This window comes from Sitophilus oryzae, unplaced genomic scaffold, assembly GCF_002938485.1.
Source record: "Sitophilus oryzae breed Bouriz unplaced genomic scaffold, Soryzae_2.0 scaffold_1442_pilon_pilon, whole genome shotgun sequence".
NCBI lineage: Eukaryota > Metazoa > Arthropoda > Insecta > Coleoptera > Curculionidae > Sitophilus > Sitophilus oryzae.
This window is the reverse complement of record NW_022146107.1, coordinates 4,989,399-5,007,698: the sequence shown is the minus strand read 5'-3', so window position 1 is coordinate 5,007,698 and position 18,300 is coordinate 4,989,399. Positions and strand designations below refer to the sequence as shown.

Here is an 18,300-nt window from a genome sequence, read left to right as displayed (position 1 = left end):
TTGCGTTGGAAAAAAATATTAATAGCTGCTTCCCCATTACAACCCAAAATAATTTCGTCTTACACATAAAAGAGATGCAAGTGTCTATCACATAGTTCTTTCTAAGGCAAGAAATCATATTTGGCTGCCCAAATATTGCGTAAATATAATATTCAAGCAACATTGTTAAAAATAAATAATGTCTATCTGTGAATTATTTTTCTTACGCTATAAAATACTCTGTCCTAGTTTTCGATAAGTGATTGTGTGATATGATTGCTGAAATGTAATTTGATATAAAAGTATTACACTCTAGAGAAAAAAAAACGCCCGATATATATGTCACTATCTTAATATTTAAGCTCGTGTTTTGTAGTGTTGCCTATTTACCCTTAAGGTCCATATAATATATTAAAATATTATATTGTGTTATTTTTTATAGAAATTTACTTCTCAGAACATCAATAAAATATAAATGGTTACGGATACAAATAAATAAGGTTAAAAATGTTAAAAAAATGAACACAAATCTTTTAGAGCCAACAATTACGTTTTCATAAGAATGTTCCTCTTTAATTTTCAAAAAACTCCGAGTTAAAAAATATCCAGAACAGAAAAAGAGTCAAAAAATGATAATAATACCGTTGATTGAAAGAATTGAGAAGATACGTAACAAAATGGGCAAATTCGTGACAAGGTTGATTTGATTTCGCCTTACATCTCAAGTGCTGTACGGTGCAGCCTCCACTCGTTCTGCGGCCAACGCATAAAACACTCATTTTCTCTAATTCGGCTAGCGAAGGCATATCGAAGACGGTGTGGAACTGAAAGCGACAGTGTTGCCATATTAAAAGTAATATCTGTAATACATTTGACGAAAATATCTTTGGATGACAAATTCGCGTTGAGAGTATTGAAATTTATTCGTGAATAAAGAACAAAAATTAAAATTCTTTTTTAGGTACTGAATATTTAGTATGCTCGAAAAAAGTCGTTTAGTTGGCTTGGAAATGACGATTATTGATATTTACTATAATAATTTGCATATGAAATAACTGCGATCTTCATTTCCAAGCCAACTCTGACGTCGTTCTTTGTTTAATCATATAAGATTAAATTGTTCAATGAAAATCCGTATTATTAACGTACTGTACCCAAAATCCGTAAATCTACGGATTAATCCGTAGTTCTGGCAACACTGTCTCCGGCAACCACCGACTCTGTCACGAAATCACCGATAAGGTTGCGCATCTTCTTATTTCTACAATCAACAACAATACATAAAAAAAATAAAATAAAGCTTAGTACAATTATTTAGTACATTTTCGAGACCTTCTCCGGTCCTATCTAAGAAGTACCTTTACTGAAATGTACTGTAGATACAGTTATTACTCTCTTTCTATATCATAATCCGGATAATTTTAACCCTTTTAGTTTGAAAATTATGTAGATTTTAAGCGTAGGCGTACCAGGGTTGCCTACGGACCCATCTTAGTCTACCGTGGGTCTGGGCGTGAATCTTGACGCTTGCGCTCTCCGCAGCTCGTACTGTTTCTTTGACGCTCTGCATCAAGTTTTGGGCGTTGCCTTCCAACATTTCGGTAGCTTCTCTGTCTTCCTCAGATCCTAGAAAAAACAAGTAAAATACTTATTTGTTTGTATTAAATAGTTATAATTCTTCGTGACTGACACTGAATTACTTTAAACTACCCAACAAAAATACATATGTAATCGCAAAACAATTTCCTATGCACGTGATCAACATTGAGTGACAAGCGATGGCGACAGCGCTGCCAGATTGTGATGAATTTATGAGATGAATCTTAAAAATATACTTATTATATCATGTTTTAAAGATTTTTACATTTTATTTTAATTTAAAAATAAATATTTTAGTAATTAATTGGTTTATTTCTTTCATAGCTTATTTTATTTATTACATATTGGCAAAAATTAGTCCATTATGAAGATAATTCTAAGCGTTATTATGGGTTATTTATTTATATATTGATGTACATCTTATAAAACCACAAGTGGTAATAAAAAGTAAGAGGTTGCCATTAATGCACAAACTAATAATCGAAAATTTACTAAAAACTGACGTAGAAATAACTGTGAAAGTGGTTTAATGTGCCATAACCAACATGAGATACAGGCCAGAGACATCGATTTGTGACGTCACCGCAATAGTCGGGCTTTGGAATTGTGCCATATGGTACTGCATATAGTTTTTGCATAAATAATAGTATTTATTGATAGTTTTGCCAGATATAAATATGAAAAATATTATACAGAAAGGTATTAAAAAATAACATTAACTTTTTATCGCGTTAAAGTAATTGAAAAGCATTAAAATTTAGATCTAAAATACGAATATTAATATGAAATAAACAAGAGCATAAGATGAGCAGAATAAAATCCAGATAATAAGAAGCATATCCTAAAATTGCGTTAGCGAATATTTAGCAGTTAGTAATAATATACCTTGTGATAAAGTTTCCAAATATTAAAAAATTTGAAAACTATACTTTATCGACAAGTTAAGAAAATGTATTGTATATGATAAGGGCAGAATACATTTTAAAGTTTAGTTAAAACGTTGTGCCGACGTTGGATTTGTACTACAGCAAAGTAGAAGCTTCTGCGACGTCGAATAAACGTTGTCTTCTAAACTTTTTTGCTTAAGTGATCTTCAGGTGATTCCGACAACGTAGTTACAACGTTGGACAATATAGAGTTTTCCGACGTCAGTTTCAGGACCTATTCCAACGTTATGCAAACGTCGTCTGTTTTACTAATTCCAACGTTGTTTAGATTTCCTTATTCTTACGTTGGTAGGACGTCGGGTCACTACCTTTTTGCAACTGTATTGAACCATAACCTTAAATCTTAAATTTTCACTTCATTGTTCTGTTCAGTCAGACAGTTCAGTGCTGGTTTTGTTTTTATAAAAAAAACTTAATTAAAAGATTGGGACATTTAACTAAAATTTGATTGTCTGGTGAAGCTACCTAAGTAATGGATTTGTAAATAAACGTAATATTCATTATTATGCGACAGAAATCCCATACTGTAGCACACAGATTTGATACTTTTAATAATACATGCCTTCTATTGAGAGACTAAAAGGTAATTGCCTCGTATCCGAGCCATCATAATAGGAGAAGAAGACCGAAAGTCAAATCTTGTCTTATATTTTCACTTCTTGTCTTATTAACACAATTTTCTCATTAAAATAAATATTGATTTTAGGTATAGGAAGTTATTAATAATACAAGATTAAACAACTACACAGTACTTCACAGGAAGCTATCGATTGCGACTAAAATCGTAAGTAATTACTAATTTTGAAAAGTTTTTTTTAAGATCAAAATAAGTAAAACTAAAACCTAAACTATCATTTGAGATTAAACGGGAAGTTCTAAATAATGTTGCCTATTCTAAACAAGAAAAATGTATAAGTTTTATAACATCTCTAATTAAATTTGGACGAAAAGAATATTTCTGTTTGCTGTAGGTAATTTTCTCAGGGAAAATACGTAAATAAAAATGACTTTTTAAGTCAAAAAAAGTTATTCCAAAAAAAGACTGTCCTTCTCAAAAAAGGACAGGTGGCAACCCTAGGTATTTCTGGAATAGAAATTTAATGGCAAATCTACAACTTTAGTTTGAAAATATGTTCCGGCCACCTATGTTTACAAAAATGTCGAAAATGTGCTTTACCATTGCCTCCATATTCTAAAAAAAATTGAAAGAAAAGTCACCAACCACAAACCTAATATAGAACTGTTTCGGAAGCCTGAGTCACTCTGTAAATATTCAAAAGTTACTGAAAGTTTATATAGAAGTAACTGAAAGTTTAAATTGAATATCGACGTTGGAGCGATTTTCGAAAACTACCTACTAACGTTTCAACATAAGTATATGTGGGATATCAATTATATTATTATATTAGACCTTATAACAAAACTCATCTAACGAAAAAGTGTTAATGTAGTATATTAATATGGAGTAAAAATTTTACTAATTACTTTCTCTTTTACTTTACTACTTAAATTCGTTCCAAAAAACGATACGCCACTGGCCATTAGAACAATCCAAATGTGCCTAGTTGCCGGGGTCGGAAATTTTAGACTTCCCTGTCTCTTCTGTCCTTGTTCGACACATTGGAATGTTTGATACACTACCAACGAGTATTTATGAATGAGATGTTCGGTCTATCTTTATAATGTCTTTGGTTTAAACTAATTTTTGCAGCTTTAATCTTAATAAAATATCTGTTAAAATCATTTGCTCTATAAAGTAAAATGAAGAGCAGCTCGCTATCTTATATAAATTATACAACAAATTTAAACATTTTTGTCAAAATTTCAATTAGTCAGGTTTATAGGCTTTAGTGTCAATTTCGATATGATTGATGAGATGCATCGGAAAATATGTTTTACGATTACCGTAGTTCATACCAATTATTAAAATTTCGATGTATAGGGTGTCCCAATATTTCGCGGACTATAGAACTACTAGTTCTCTCTATAAAAAGTACCTTGTTTGTCCGTTTAGTCGAAAATCTTATGAACCTCAGTCTCAATTTTTTTTTTAGTTTTAGTAGAGTTTACTAATAATAAATAATTTATTAGAATTCGTAGCGAAATCGACGATATAATAGGTTTGTTCCAACCAGCATTTCGAGATCGTTTCGAAATCATACTCGAATTGGTTTTCTTGCACTTTGTTAGCATTTAGCATACGCGGACTTCGAATAGTTTCGTGACGGTTCAAAAAGTATTAACGATGGAACGCTTTGTGGATTGTTTTCGGGACTGTCAAAAGTGTCAAGCGTGCGTGTATCGATCGGTTTTTTGTTTTTGTTCGAGGAAACAAGAAAATACGATTAAAGCTTTACCTAAATATTGTTCATTTTTCACCCTTTCACTAGGCAGTAACTCCAAATTGTCACTATCTGAAGTGGAAGTAAAGAAATCAGTCATACCATCGTCACTCGTCCTTAATTATTATCTATAAATAATTATGAAAGTGTACAATTTAAAATTTCCGAACGATTTACTCCACACAAACTCACAAACAAAAGTATAACGCACACGTATTCGAATTCGTAAAAAAAAATAACCAAGACAGAAGCATCAGCCGGACGCCGGACCAGAATCAGCTGTTAAAAATCGATAATCCCGCCAATATGCTTTAATGCGCAAGTCAACCCAAACAGTTCTCAATTTGGACCATGTACCGAAATTACCGTTCTGAAATCGTAACTAAACGATCCCAAGGTAGGTTGGTACGCAGATAGGATCGTCCGATAACCGTCAAATCTCGGTTGGAACACATTTGAATTACTGCGCACGAGCGTGATCGTTCGGTGACGGTTCTGCGGCGGGTTGGAACAAACCTAATATTGAGATATAAAAATGTTAAAATATGTCTACATACCTTTAACTTTTGTTCCTTGATATGCAATAAATAACACAATTTAAAAGCGATATTTACAGCTTATTTAAACAAAATATTTGTGATAAATACACAGTACAGTGCAAACTATTATATCAAAAATATATCGCTAACAAACTTATATGTATCTTACCTTGTGAACCCAGCATGGTAGCTTTAACAGTACTCAAGATCTTCAGCTGAGTGGCAATCGTGGGTATTCTTTCGCAAACCTGTAGTAAATTCGTTCTGATTCTTTTGTCAGTACATTCTTTAGCTAGTTGCTTAGCTATCCTCGTGACGTCAGCGCTGGCATCAGCAATAGCCTTAGCGGTGGCAATGAGTTCACGTTTAGAGCCTAGAACGAGTATTAAGATAATGAGTATAAAACAGCGATACATGTTGATATCAATATTAATTTAATTTAAAATATACCTTTATCGTCGTTATGCACTAGTTCTGAAAGTCTGGCCATCAATTTGGCCATTCTTTGGGCTGCAGCAATCAGTTCATTGTCTTTGGCAGACCATTGACGTACTTCTCTATGTAAATTGTGTGCAGCAACCTAGTAAATGTTATATGTTAATATTTAAAATCATTTCGTAACGATATCATGACAAAAATCTATAATAATCGTAATATAGGTATCATAAAAAAACGGGGCCAAAGTTGGCTTGGATAACGATCGAAGATATTCACAACATAATTTTAAATAATAAGAGCTGGCAAAGGTTAGTTTTGAGTCGAGATTTCCGTATGTAAGAAGAGTATAATGCGTTTATAATGTACGGAACAAAGAGAGAATAGTAATAACGTTGCCAAACGTATGAAATAAACCGAGAAACTGTACAGGGTGCGTTAAATTCGACGTTTTTAAATGGAAACACCCTTTTCTATAGAAGATAGACAAAAACTAATGTCGGTGTCTGGAGTTCAATTTTTATCAAAAACATGATGGTGAAAACCGCACATCGATATCTGTTACCGTTTTGGAGTTACGGGGTGTTTTTCAAAAATATGCATTTTTAACAAATCGCTGTAACTTTTTTGGTATGGAAAATTTTGTATTTTTATGAAAACATTTCCAAAGCACGTACAATTTGATGGTTTAAGTATAATTTTTTTAAAATTAATAATTTAAGAATTATCAACAGAAAATTTGATTTTATATACGGGACACCATATATATTTTTAATTAACTGAAAAGAATTTAAAATTACCTTTCCAAAAATATAGCACACTTGATATTTTGTTATAATCCCCTTCGAAATACAGAATTTTTAAAAGTTCGCCACTTTTAACTAGTAGGCTTTGGACCCCTCATTGATGATATGCCCCTAATGGAACTCGAGACCATATTTTTCCAGCAAGACGACGCACCGCCTCTGAACGCTGAAGTTATCAGCAAATTTCTACAGCCAATTTCAAGAATAATTGAATAGCTGACCACGAACCCAGCCGTTGGCCGTCGAGGCCGCCTGACTTAGTGCCCATGGATCTAATCCTATGGATATATTTGCGGAAGAATAAAAGTTCCTTATTCTTCTGTATAATCTAGACAAGAATTAGAAATACTTAGCAGTTATGAGAGGGTATCTTTCACCCCCACTGAGTTAATGAATTCCGCGAGAAATATTCAAAAACCGCCCCGTCTGTCCATAACAGAAGACGGTCGATATGTCGAACACCTAGTTTAAATGTGTTGATGTTGGTTAAATATATTTTAAATTGTTATAAAATTCTGCATCTCTCATAGCAAATATATTATTTTCGTTTTAATTGATGCTCACAGCTAGAATTTTTTTGCGTTACAGCCGGTGCCGTTCAAAGCCTACTTATTTAAAGCGGGCGAATTTTTATATACTCTATATCTCGAAGAGGAATCGAGCAAAATATCAAGTGTGTTATATTTTTGGAAAGGTAATTTTAAATTCTTTTCAATAAATTAAAAATATACAGGGTGTCCCATATAAAAAATCAATTTTTCTGTTGATAACTCTTAAATTATTAATTTTAAAAAAATTATATTAAAACAATTAAATTCTACGTAAAAAGGTGCTTTGGAAATGATTTCATAGAAATACAAAATTTTCTATAGCAAAAAAGTTACAGCGATTTGTTAAAAATGCACATTTTTGAAAAACACCCCGTAACTCCGAAACGGTAACAGATATTGATGTGCGGTTTTCACCATCATGTTTTTGATAAAAATTGAGCTCCAGACACCGATATTAGTTTTCGTCTATCTCCTATAGAAAAGGGTGTTTCCATTTAAAAGCGTCGAATTTGACCCACCCTGTACACATTGCTAAGAGACGTGGAAGGGGATATAGCAGATTCGTCGCGGTCGACCGGTCGATCCAATCAGTACTTAAAATTCTAGAGAAGGGTGACAAGTGGAATTGAGTTGGTGTTCGACGGTGGTCGCGCTATTAGAACTCTGAATTCAAAAATCGATATCTCGAAATCCATTAGAAATAATTGATTGTAGTTTTTTTCAAAAGCTTTATTAATATTTCTGTTATATTTTCTTCGCAGACAGTATGTGAAAATCTTTATAAATAAAAAAGTTAAATAACATAAGTTACACGATTGCTGAAAATCGCTATGCACAAAGTAAATGAATGTTTTTTTTTAATTTTTGAATGCAAAAAAAATTAAATGGAAAACAAGCCTATCGAATTTTTCTTATTTAAACATCTTGTAAAAGATCCGAACTTCATAATAAAAAAAGTTTCAATATCTAAAGTGGTTCTTGAGTTATCGCGTGTTATGTGTTAAAAAGTTGAGTTTTTAAATTATCGCGATTACCGACGTTTTCTCGTTATAAAAAAATGGACACCCTAACGATGTTCTTGTAATTCCATTTCTGATGCTCAGAAACATACCTAATGATTTTATCTAGTTATCTTTTCGAAAAAAAGTCTTTTAAAAATAAGCGGTTTACGATCGTGATTTTACTTTACTTGATAGGGAAAGGCGTACCGGAGAAATGTGGCAACGCCGCAACAGCACACCGTCACATTTCTCTCACTCCGACTTAATAAGATCCCTATGCGATTTTCTTCCACACATGTAAATACCGACCCAAAAGTAAGAGTTGCCAGCACGGTATAAAGTGTCATCGATGGTCATTTCTGAGCCTATTATGATGCCGTTTTTTTTTGATCAAATGGCATTATTGCATTTTCATACATTTATAATAAAAAATAATATATTTAAGGATTAGAATAATGAAAGAGGACATAACTTTGCAAGGTATATACTGAAGATAAATACAATACTGTTATTATAATTATAGAATATTATGCTTTTAGATAAGAATTTTATGTTGAATATTGACCCATCCTGTATGAAATAATAAAACCCTATATATAAAAAATAACACCGTTTTTGAGATTAAAAGTCTCAATTTTTTTCATAATGATTTCGCAACCATAATTATTGTAAAATATTATATTATCATTTAATTACATTTAACATTTCTTAAAAGTTTAATTAGTCTAAACAATTAAAATTTATCTTATCACAAAATGCCTCGTGCACTCTCCTTTAAAATAAATAATTCAGAAATAATGTTCGAAAAAAAAAACGTTAGCGGTGGCTTTGAAATGCAGATCGCAGTCATTTTATATGTAAAATACAACATTGGATGGAGCCGAAGGAACAATTGGCACCAGGAAGCGACGAAAACTGGGAAACTTGGAGAGCTCTTAACAGACTGCGTGCGGGCAGAGCGAGATCGAGAGACACTCTTGCCAAGTGGGGCTATCATGTGGACTCCAACCTCTGCGAATGTGGAGCACTACAAACCACCCAACATATGTATACTTGCCCACTGTGCCCCGCCAAGTGCACTAGAGGACCTTATGGCAGCAAAGTCGAACGCAATTGACGTCGCCCGCTTCTGGGCAAAACATGTTTAGTTTCCTGTCTCAAATGATGTTTATACATGCTATGTTTGTTATATATCTATGTTTTAATGTACTGTGGTTTCATGTCTAACTTTTGTGTTTGCAATTTTACTTATTATTATTATTATTATTATTATATGTAATTATTGTTGTTATTTTGTTGTTGTATGTGATATTATATGTATATGAAATGTAATCTTGATGATGCTTCTGACACGAATAAATAATAATATGTAAAATTATATGGGCGTGTCATCGATCGTCATTTCCAAGCCAACTGGACGCAGTTTTTTTCGATCATACGCTTTGGGTGCCTACTTCCGGAGTACTCCATAAACATCTAACGTGCCATGGGCGTGAATCACCCTGTATATTATCGGTTAACTTGTATTGTTTGTCGCATATCCTTAGATATTATAAATAGACCTAAAAACACTACTTACCATAATAGGTTGACTAGCACTTGGGGTGTTTCTGAACACCTCATCCTCATCATCAGTCTCTGGTGGAGGTGGTCTCATTGGGGCACCTTCGTGTGGTAAGGGAGGCCTAGGTGGCGCTTGTTCTGTATTGAGAAAGAAATGATGTTTCAGTTAAGGTTATTCAACTTGATTCAGGTTTCAAAATGCACAGTTACTTTCCAAAAACACACAAAACATACCGTCTTCTAAAATATACTCGGGAATAAAGCTGCAAAACCCTATGACAGCATGAAATAACAAACGTCAATGTTAGTAACAAGTCATGTTATTTTAAACATCACAAAACATCCCCCTTTAGAACTTTTTCTTTAATAGTCATAAACTAAAAGTGGAAGTTTTATTGCAATGTAAGTAAGCGTTTGTCCATTTTACATTTTACTTTTTTCATACCTATGACAAATACACATATATTGAAATTTTATAATTCGTTTTATGTTATGTAATATATTCCATTTAAATGTAATATATTACTTTACAATTAAAAAAATGTAAATTTAAAAAATATATTAAAAATATATACACGCATTAATTGAAATTTTTAGTGTGGGAACAAACACGAGGGGCGCTTTATTATTTACTTTCATTTCTTAACATGACAGACGAAGTTCTAAAGGGTGATGTTTTGTGATCAACATTACCCAAAAAGCAATAGCAGAAGCTAACTAAAATAGTGAAGCTAAAATCCGGTTTAAACCATCTTAAATCTTATAAACCAATACTTAAGTAACTTCAAGTAAATTCTTGTTCTTGACAAGTAAATTCACTTTATTGAAAAAAAAATCAAATAAATATGAAGAATATCTTGTTAAAAACTGGTCAATGGTCCATATTTTTATGAGATTTGTCACCGATGCTAAAATCCACTATAATTTGGCTCAAATATTTGCCACAAAGAGAAGGATAGTGAAAGATAGGTTAATAACATACGACATAGCTTTATCTACGAAGTTTATAAGTTCTAAGGTGGTATAAATATTCATTTGTCTATAAAATGCCTGCAGTATTAAAATGCTATGTATATACAGACGTTACCATAAGTAACCCAAAAACAGTACTATGTCAATTTTGTCATACCAATCACCACTGTAAGCCACCAATCCTGAAATCCAGCACAATATGGTTTGTCACTGACAAATGAGACATTCAATACACAAATGATGTATATCATGCCAATCGCCTGTCATGCCAGGACTGTCTAAAAATTCAATGCAATCATTTCATATAGAAAAATAGTTGAGTGTGAGTCTATATAGTTCTATCATACAAATAGATGGTTTTCTTTTTATACTCTTTGAATAGTGTAGTATATTTGAAATCTTTTTTTTTAAACTTTTTTTTTAAAACCGGAGATGTACAGACTGTCTCAATATTCCGTGGATATAGAACTACTACGTATTTTTAGAATTTTTGGTTCCAAAAATACGTCAGTAATTCTCTGTCCACAGAATATTGGGACACCCTGTCTATATGATATCGCGAACGATTTAGGAAAAGCAGAGATGCAAAATTCACTAAAATAATGAGACAAAAAATGCATTCAATGTGTCCTCGAACCGCAAAAAATTACCTGAATAAAAATTACTAGAAGAAACCAGTTCATCGCAAAGGAGATCAGAATTATCCCCTAAAACGTACAAAAATTCAACAAAAAAAATATTTAAGAACTTGTACTGTTAAAAAAAACGGCGTCAGAGATGGTTTTGAAACGATTATCGCTGTCATTTTATATGTTAAATTATATGGAAGACAATGTCATCGATCGTCGTTTCAAATTCGACACCTTGACGCCGTTTTTTTATTGATCATACGGTATTATACCTCTAGCCCATTTAGGTAAAGGACTGACAGGACGCCCATAATGCTGTGGACTATACTGACCACCAAAAAATTCAGAGCCTGGTGTTGGTGTGTCTCTTAGCGGTGCGCCAACTAACATTGTAAGTTAATAACGGTTTACTCTTAGCATACACGGTGTTCAAAAATGCACAAATAATATTTAATGTATAATTTGACTGTGCATTTTTCGGACACCCTGTATAACAATTGACTTTGCAATACGGAGCTAAAAGAATCTAATATTTATGATAAAAATAACTAACATAAAGTATAGAATGTTCAGCCATCGTTCAAAGTGACGTCATACATTCAACAGTCCAAAGGATTGGAATTAAAGGGATCGTAACTGATAAAGAGTTCAGAAAAAATTAATAAAAGCCGAAAAAAAAACGGAACTCGCTCAATCAACAATAAAGGAACGTACTTAAAATTTTCTAAACAATATGAACTGATCTCAGACACTCCCTAAAACTCATATTTGACAAATAATGATGACGTAACGTTGAACAGTGGCTGAACAGTCTTTTTTAACATTTCTGCAGTCAATGATGAAGAAAAAATCAGTTATTGCAAAGTAAATTGCTGTGTTGTAAATGTTGTATACCGGGTGTTTTTCAAAAGTAAAAAAAAATAATTGAAAAAAAAACTGAAATTGAAAAAATAAAAAACTTACAAGTGGTTTTGAAGAACACCCGGTATATGTAGAAGGTTTAATATTGTTAAATTATAACATTTTCACTGAGCGGTAACTCCGTGTCACTATCTGAAGTGGGGGTAAAGAAATCAGTCATGCCATCGTCACTCGTCGCCAATTAATTATCTATAAATAATTGAAAGTGTAAATTAAAATTTCGAACGATTTGCCACTGAAACTCACAAGCAAAGTATAACGCACACGTATTCGAATTCGTAAAAATAACCAAGACAGAAGCATCAGCCGGACGCCGGACCAGAATCAGCTGTTAAAATCGATAATCCCGCCAATATGCTTTAATGCGCAAGTCGACCTAAACAGTTCTCAATTTGGACCATGTGCCGAAATTACCGTTCGGAAATCGTAACTAAACGATCCCAAGGTAGGTTGGTACGCAGATAGGATCGTCCGATAACCGTCAAATCTCGGTTGGAACACATTTGAATTACTGCGCACGAGCGTGATCGTTCAGTGACAATGCGGCCGGTTGGAACAAACCTAATATTAACGAGATATAAAAATGTTAAATATGTCTACATACCTTTAACTTTTGTTCCTTGATATGCAATAAATAACACAATTTAAAAGCGATATTTACAGCTTATTTAAACAAAATATTTGTGATAAATACACAGTACAGTGCAAACTATTATATCAAAAATATATCGCTAACAAACTTATATGTATCTTACCTTGTGAACCCAGCATGGTAGCTTTAACAGTACTCAAGATCTTCAGCTGAGTGGCAATCGTGGGTATTCTTTCGCAAACCTGTAGTAAATTCGTTCTGATTCTTTTGTCAGTACATTCTTTAGCTAGTTGCTTAGCTATCCTCGTGACGTCAGCGCTGGCATCAGCAATAGCCTTAGCGGTAGCAATGAGTTCACGTTTAGAGCCTAGAACGAGTATTAAGATAATAAGTATAAAACAGCGATAAATGTTAATATCAATATTAATTTAATTTAAAATATACCTTTATCGTCGTTATGCACAAGTTCTGAAAGTCTCGCCATCAATTTGGCCATTCTTTGGGCTGCAGCAATCAGTTCGTTGTCTTTGGCAGACCATTGACGTACTTCTCTATGTAAATTGTGTGCAGCAACCTAGTAAATGTTATATGTTAATATTTAAAATCATTTCGTAACGATATCATGACAAAAATCTATAATAATCGTAATATAGGTATCATAAAAAAACGGCGTCAAAGTTGGCTTGGATAACGATCGAAGATATTCACCACATAATTTTAAATAATAAGAGCTGGCAAAAGTTAGTTTTGAGTCGAGATTTCCGTATGTAAGAAGAGTATAATGCGTTTATAATGTACGGAACAAGAGAGAATAGTAAAAACGTTGCCAAACGTATGAAATAATAATAATAATAATATATAATATATAATAATAATAATATATAAAATAAACCGAGAAGCTGTACACATTGCTAAGAGACGTGGAAGGGGATATAGCAGATTCGTCGCGGTCGACCGGTCGATCCAATCAGTACTTAAAATTCTAGAGAAGGGTGACAAGTGGAATTGAGTTGGTGTTCGACGGTGGTCGCGCTATTAGAACTCTGAATTCAAAAATCGACATCTCGAAATCCATTAGAAATAATTGATTGTAGTTTTTTTCAAAAACTTTATTAATATTTCTGTTATATTTCCTTCGCAGACAGTATGTGAAAATCTTTATAAATAAAAAAGTTAAATAACATAAGTTACACGATTGCTGAAAATCGCTATGCACAAAGTAAATGAATGTTTTTTTTTTTAATTTTTGAATGCAAAAAAAAATTAAATGGAAAACAAGCCTATCGAATTTTTCTTATTTAAACATCTTGTAAAAGATCCGAACTTCATAATAAAAAAAGTTTCAATATCTAAAGTGGTTCTTGAGTTATGGCGTGTTATGTGTTAAAAAGTTGAGTTTTTAAATTATCGCGATTACCGACGTTTTCTCGTTATAAAAAAATGGACACCCTAACGATGTTCTTGTAATTCCATTTCTGATGCTCAGAAACATACCTAATGATTTTATCTAGTTATCTTTTCGAAAAAAAGTCTTTTAAAAATAAGCGGTTTACGATCGTGATTTTACTTACTTGATAGGGAAAGGCGTACCGGAGAAATGTGGCAACGCCGCAACAGCACACCGTCACATTTCTCTCACTCCGACTTAATAAGATCCCTATGCGATTTTCTTCCACACATGTAAATACCGACCCAAAAGTAAGAGTTGCCAGCACGGTATAAAGTGTCATCGATGGTCATTTCTGAGCCTATTATGATGCCGTTTTTTTTTGATCAAATGGCATTATTGCATTTTCTTACATTTATAATAAAAAATAATATATTTAAGGATTAGAATAATGAAAGAGGACATAACTTTGCAAGGTATATACTGAAGATAAATACAATACTGTTATTATAATTATAGAATATTATGCTTTTAGATAAGAATTTTATGTTGAATATTGACCCATCCTGTATGAAATAATAAAACTCTATATATAAAAAATAACGCCGTTTTTGAGATTAAAAGTCTCAATTTTTTTCATAATGATTTCGCAACCATAATTATTGTAAAATATTAGATTATCATTTAATTACATTTAACATTTCTTAAAAGTTTAATTAGTCTAAACAATTGAAATTTATCTTATCACAAAATGCCTCGTGCACTCTCCTTTAAAATAAATAATTCAGAAATAATGTTCGAAAAAAAAACGTTAGCGGTGGCTTTGCAATGCAGATCGCAGCCATTTTATATGTAAAATTATATGGGCGTGTCATCGATCGTCATTTCCAAGCCAACTGGACGCAGTTTTTTTCGATCATACGCTTTGGGTGCCTACTTCCGGATGTATGAAGAGTACTCCATAAACATCTAACGTGCCATGGCCGTGAATCACTCTGCATATTGTTGGTTAAATGGTATTGATGGTCCCATATTCTTATATCTTATAAAAAGATCTAAGAACACTACTTACCATAATAGGTTGACTAGCACTTGGGGTGTTTCTGAATACTTCATCCTCATCATCAGTCTCTGGTGGAGGTGGTCTCATTGGGGCCCCTTCGTGTGGTAAGGGAGGCCTAGGTGGCGCTTGTTCTGTATTAAGAAAGAAATTACGTTTCAGTTAAGGTTATTCAACTTGTTTCAGGTTTCAAAATGCACAATTACTTTCCAAAAACACACAAAACATACCGTCTTCTAAAATATACTCGGGAATAAAGCTGCAAAACCCTATGACAGCATGAAATAACAAACGTCAATGTTAGTAACAAGTCATGTTATTTTAAACATCACAAAACATCCCCCTTTAGAACTTTTTCTTTAATAGTCATAAACTAAAAGTGGAAGTTTTATTGCAATGTAAGTAAGCGTTTGTCCATTTTATATTTTACTTTTTTCATACCTATGACAAATATACATATATTGAAATTTTATAATTCGTTTTATGTTATGTAATATATTCCATTTAAATGTAATATATTACTTTGCAATTAAAAAAATGTAAATTTAAAAAATATATTAAAAATATATACACGCATTAATTGAAATTTTTAGTGTGCGAATAAACACGAGAGGCGCTTTATTATTTACTTTCATTTCTTAACATGACAGACGAAGTTCTAAAGGGTGATGTTTTGTGATCAACATTACCGAAAAAGCAATAGCAGAAGCTAACTAAAATAGTGAAGCTAAATTTCGGTTTAAACCATCTTAAATCTTATAAACCAATACTTAAGTAACTTCAAGTAAATTCTTGTTCTTGACAAGTAAATTCACTTTATTGAAAAAAAAATCAAATAAATATGAAGAATATCTTGTTAAAAACTGGTCAATGGTCCATATTTTTATGAGATTTGTCACCGATGCTAAAATCCACTATAATTTGGCTCAAATATTTGCCACAAAGAGAAGGATAGTGAAAGATAGGTTAATAACACACGGCATAGCTTTATCCACGAAGTTTATAAGTTCTAAGCTGGTATAAATATTCATTTGTCTATAAAATGCCTGCAGTATTAAAATGCTATGTATATACAGACGTTACCATAAGTAACCCAAAAACAGTATTCTGTCAATTTTGTCATACCAATCACCACTGTAAAGCCACCAATCCTGAAATCCAGCACAATATGGTTTGTCACTGACCAATGAGACATTCAATACACAAATGATGTATATCATGCCAATCGCCTGTCATGCCAGGACTGTCTAAAAATTTAATGCAATCATTTCATATAGAAAAATAGTTGAGTGTGAGTCTATATAGTTCTATCATACAAATAGATGGTTTTCTTTTTATACTCTTTGAATAGTGTAGTATATTTGAAATCTTTTTTTTTAAAACTTTTTTTTTAAAACCGGAGATGTACAGACTGGCTCAATATTCCGTGGATATAGAATTACTACGTATTTTTAGAATTTTTGGTTCGAAAAATATGTCAGTAATTCTCTGTCCACAGAATATTGGGACACCCTGTCTATATGATATCGCGAACGATTTAAGAAAAGCAGAGATGCAAAATTCACTAAAATAATGAAACAAAAAATGCATTCAATGTGCCCTTGAGTCATCCCTCAAAATTACCTGAATAAAAATTACTAGAAGAAACCAGTTCATCGCAAAGGAGATCAGAATTATCCCCTAGAACGTATAAAAATTCAACAAAAAAAATATTTAAAAACTCCAAAAATTGTACTGTTGAAAAAAACGGCGTCAGAGATGGCTTTGAAACGAATATCGCTGTGATTTTATATGTTAAATTATATGGAGGACAATCGATCGTCACGTCGTTTGAAATTCGAAACCTTGACGCCGTTTTTTATTGATCATACGGTATTATACCTCTAGCCCATTTAGGTAACGGACTGACAGGACGCCCATAATGCTGTGGACTATACTGACCACCAAAAAATTCAGAGCCTGGTGTTGGTGTGTCTCTTAGCGGTGCGCCAACTAACATTGTAAGTTAATAACGAAGTTTATTCTTAGCATACACGGTGTTCAAAAATGCACAAATAATATTTAATATATAATTTAACTGTGCTTTTTTCGGACACCCTGTATAACAATTGACTTTGCAATACGGAGCTAAAATAATCTAATATTTATGATAAAAATAACTAACATAAAGTATAGAATGTTCAGCCATCGTTCAAAGTGACGTCATACATTCAACAGTCCAAAGGATTGGAATTAAAGGGATCGTAACTGATAAAGAGTTCAAGAAAAAATTAATAAATGCCGAAAAAAAAACGGAACTCGCTCAATCAACAATAAAGGAACGTACTTAAAATTTTCTAAACAATATGAACTGATCTCAGACACTCCCTAAAACTCATATTTGACAAATAATGATGACGTAACGTTGAACAATGGCTGAACAGTCTTTTTTAACATTTCTGCAGTCAATGATGAAGAAAAAATCAGTTATTGCAAAGTAAATTACTGTGTTGTAAATGTTGTATACCGGGTGTTTTTCAAAAGTAAAAAAAAATAATTGAAAAAAAAACTGAAATTGAAAAAATAAAAAACTTACAAGTGGTTTTGAAGAACACCCGGTATATGTAGAAGGTTTAATATTGTTAAATTATAACACCAAAGCTAGATTTAGTCTACAAAATGCAAATAAATAGAGCACATTAAACAAATAAAAAGAAGATATTATACGCTTACAGATAGAAATAGGAAAAAAAGTTTTGTTTTTATAATTTAATTCGACATTTAACAATTCATAATTATTTTTTCCCATTTTCTTTATTAAACGTATTAAGCAAACCCAAAATACCTTTCTCTACAAAGTATTGCTTTCTTGGGGGTTCTGAAAAATATTACATTGTATTAGAATAAGCAGTTATAATTTTTAAGTAGTAAGTAATAAAGAAAATAAATAATAAAGCAATAATACAGATATCACCCTAGCGTTACAGATGTATTATAC

General features: G+C 32.3%; 1 protein-coding gene across 10 annotated transcripts in view; it reads right to left on the bottom strand.

Annotated features, from left to right (window-relative positions):
• Positions 1-1,379: 1,379 nt before the first annotated feature.
• LOC115877110 (vinculin) overlaps positions 1,380-18,300 on the bottom strand; it is a 33,947-nt gene continuing 17,026 nt past the window's right edge. The window contains exons 16-22 of one of the 10 annotated variants that reach the window (XM_030893203.1): positions 18,148-18,180; positions 17,205-17,315; positions 16,947-17,003; positions 15,336-15,457; positions 13,321-13,450; positions 5,576-5,779; positions 1,380-1,605 (exon numbers count right to left, since the gene is read on the bottom strand). In XM_030893203.1, the coding sequence (XP_030749063.1) occupies positions 1,433-1,605; positions 5,576-5,779; positions 13,321-13,450; positions 15,336-15,457; positions 16,947-17,003; positions 17,205-17,315; positions 18,148-18,180 (830 nt within the window). In that variant the 3' untranslated portion in view covers positions 1,380-1,432. Of the gene's footprint in view, positions 1,606-5,575; positions 5,780-5,856; positions 5,987-9,778; positions 9,901-11,282; positions 11,385-13,320; positions 13,451-15,335; positions 15,458-15,497; positions 15,593-16,365; positions 16,571-16,946; positions 17,004-17,204; positions 17,316-18,147; positions 18,181-18,300 lie in introns of those variants that run through there. The other 9 variants (XM_030893204.1, XM_030893205.1, XM_030893206.1 and 6 more) reach the window with 9 other exon arrangements.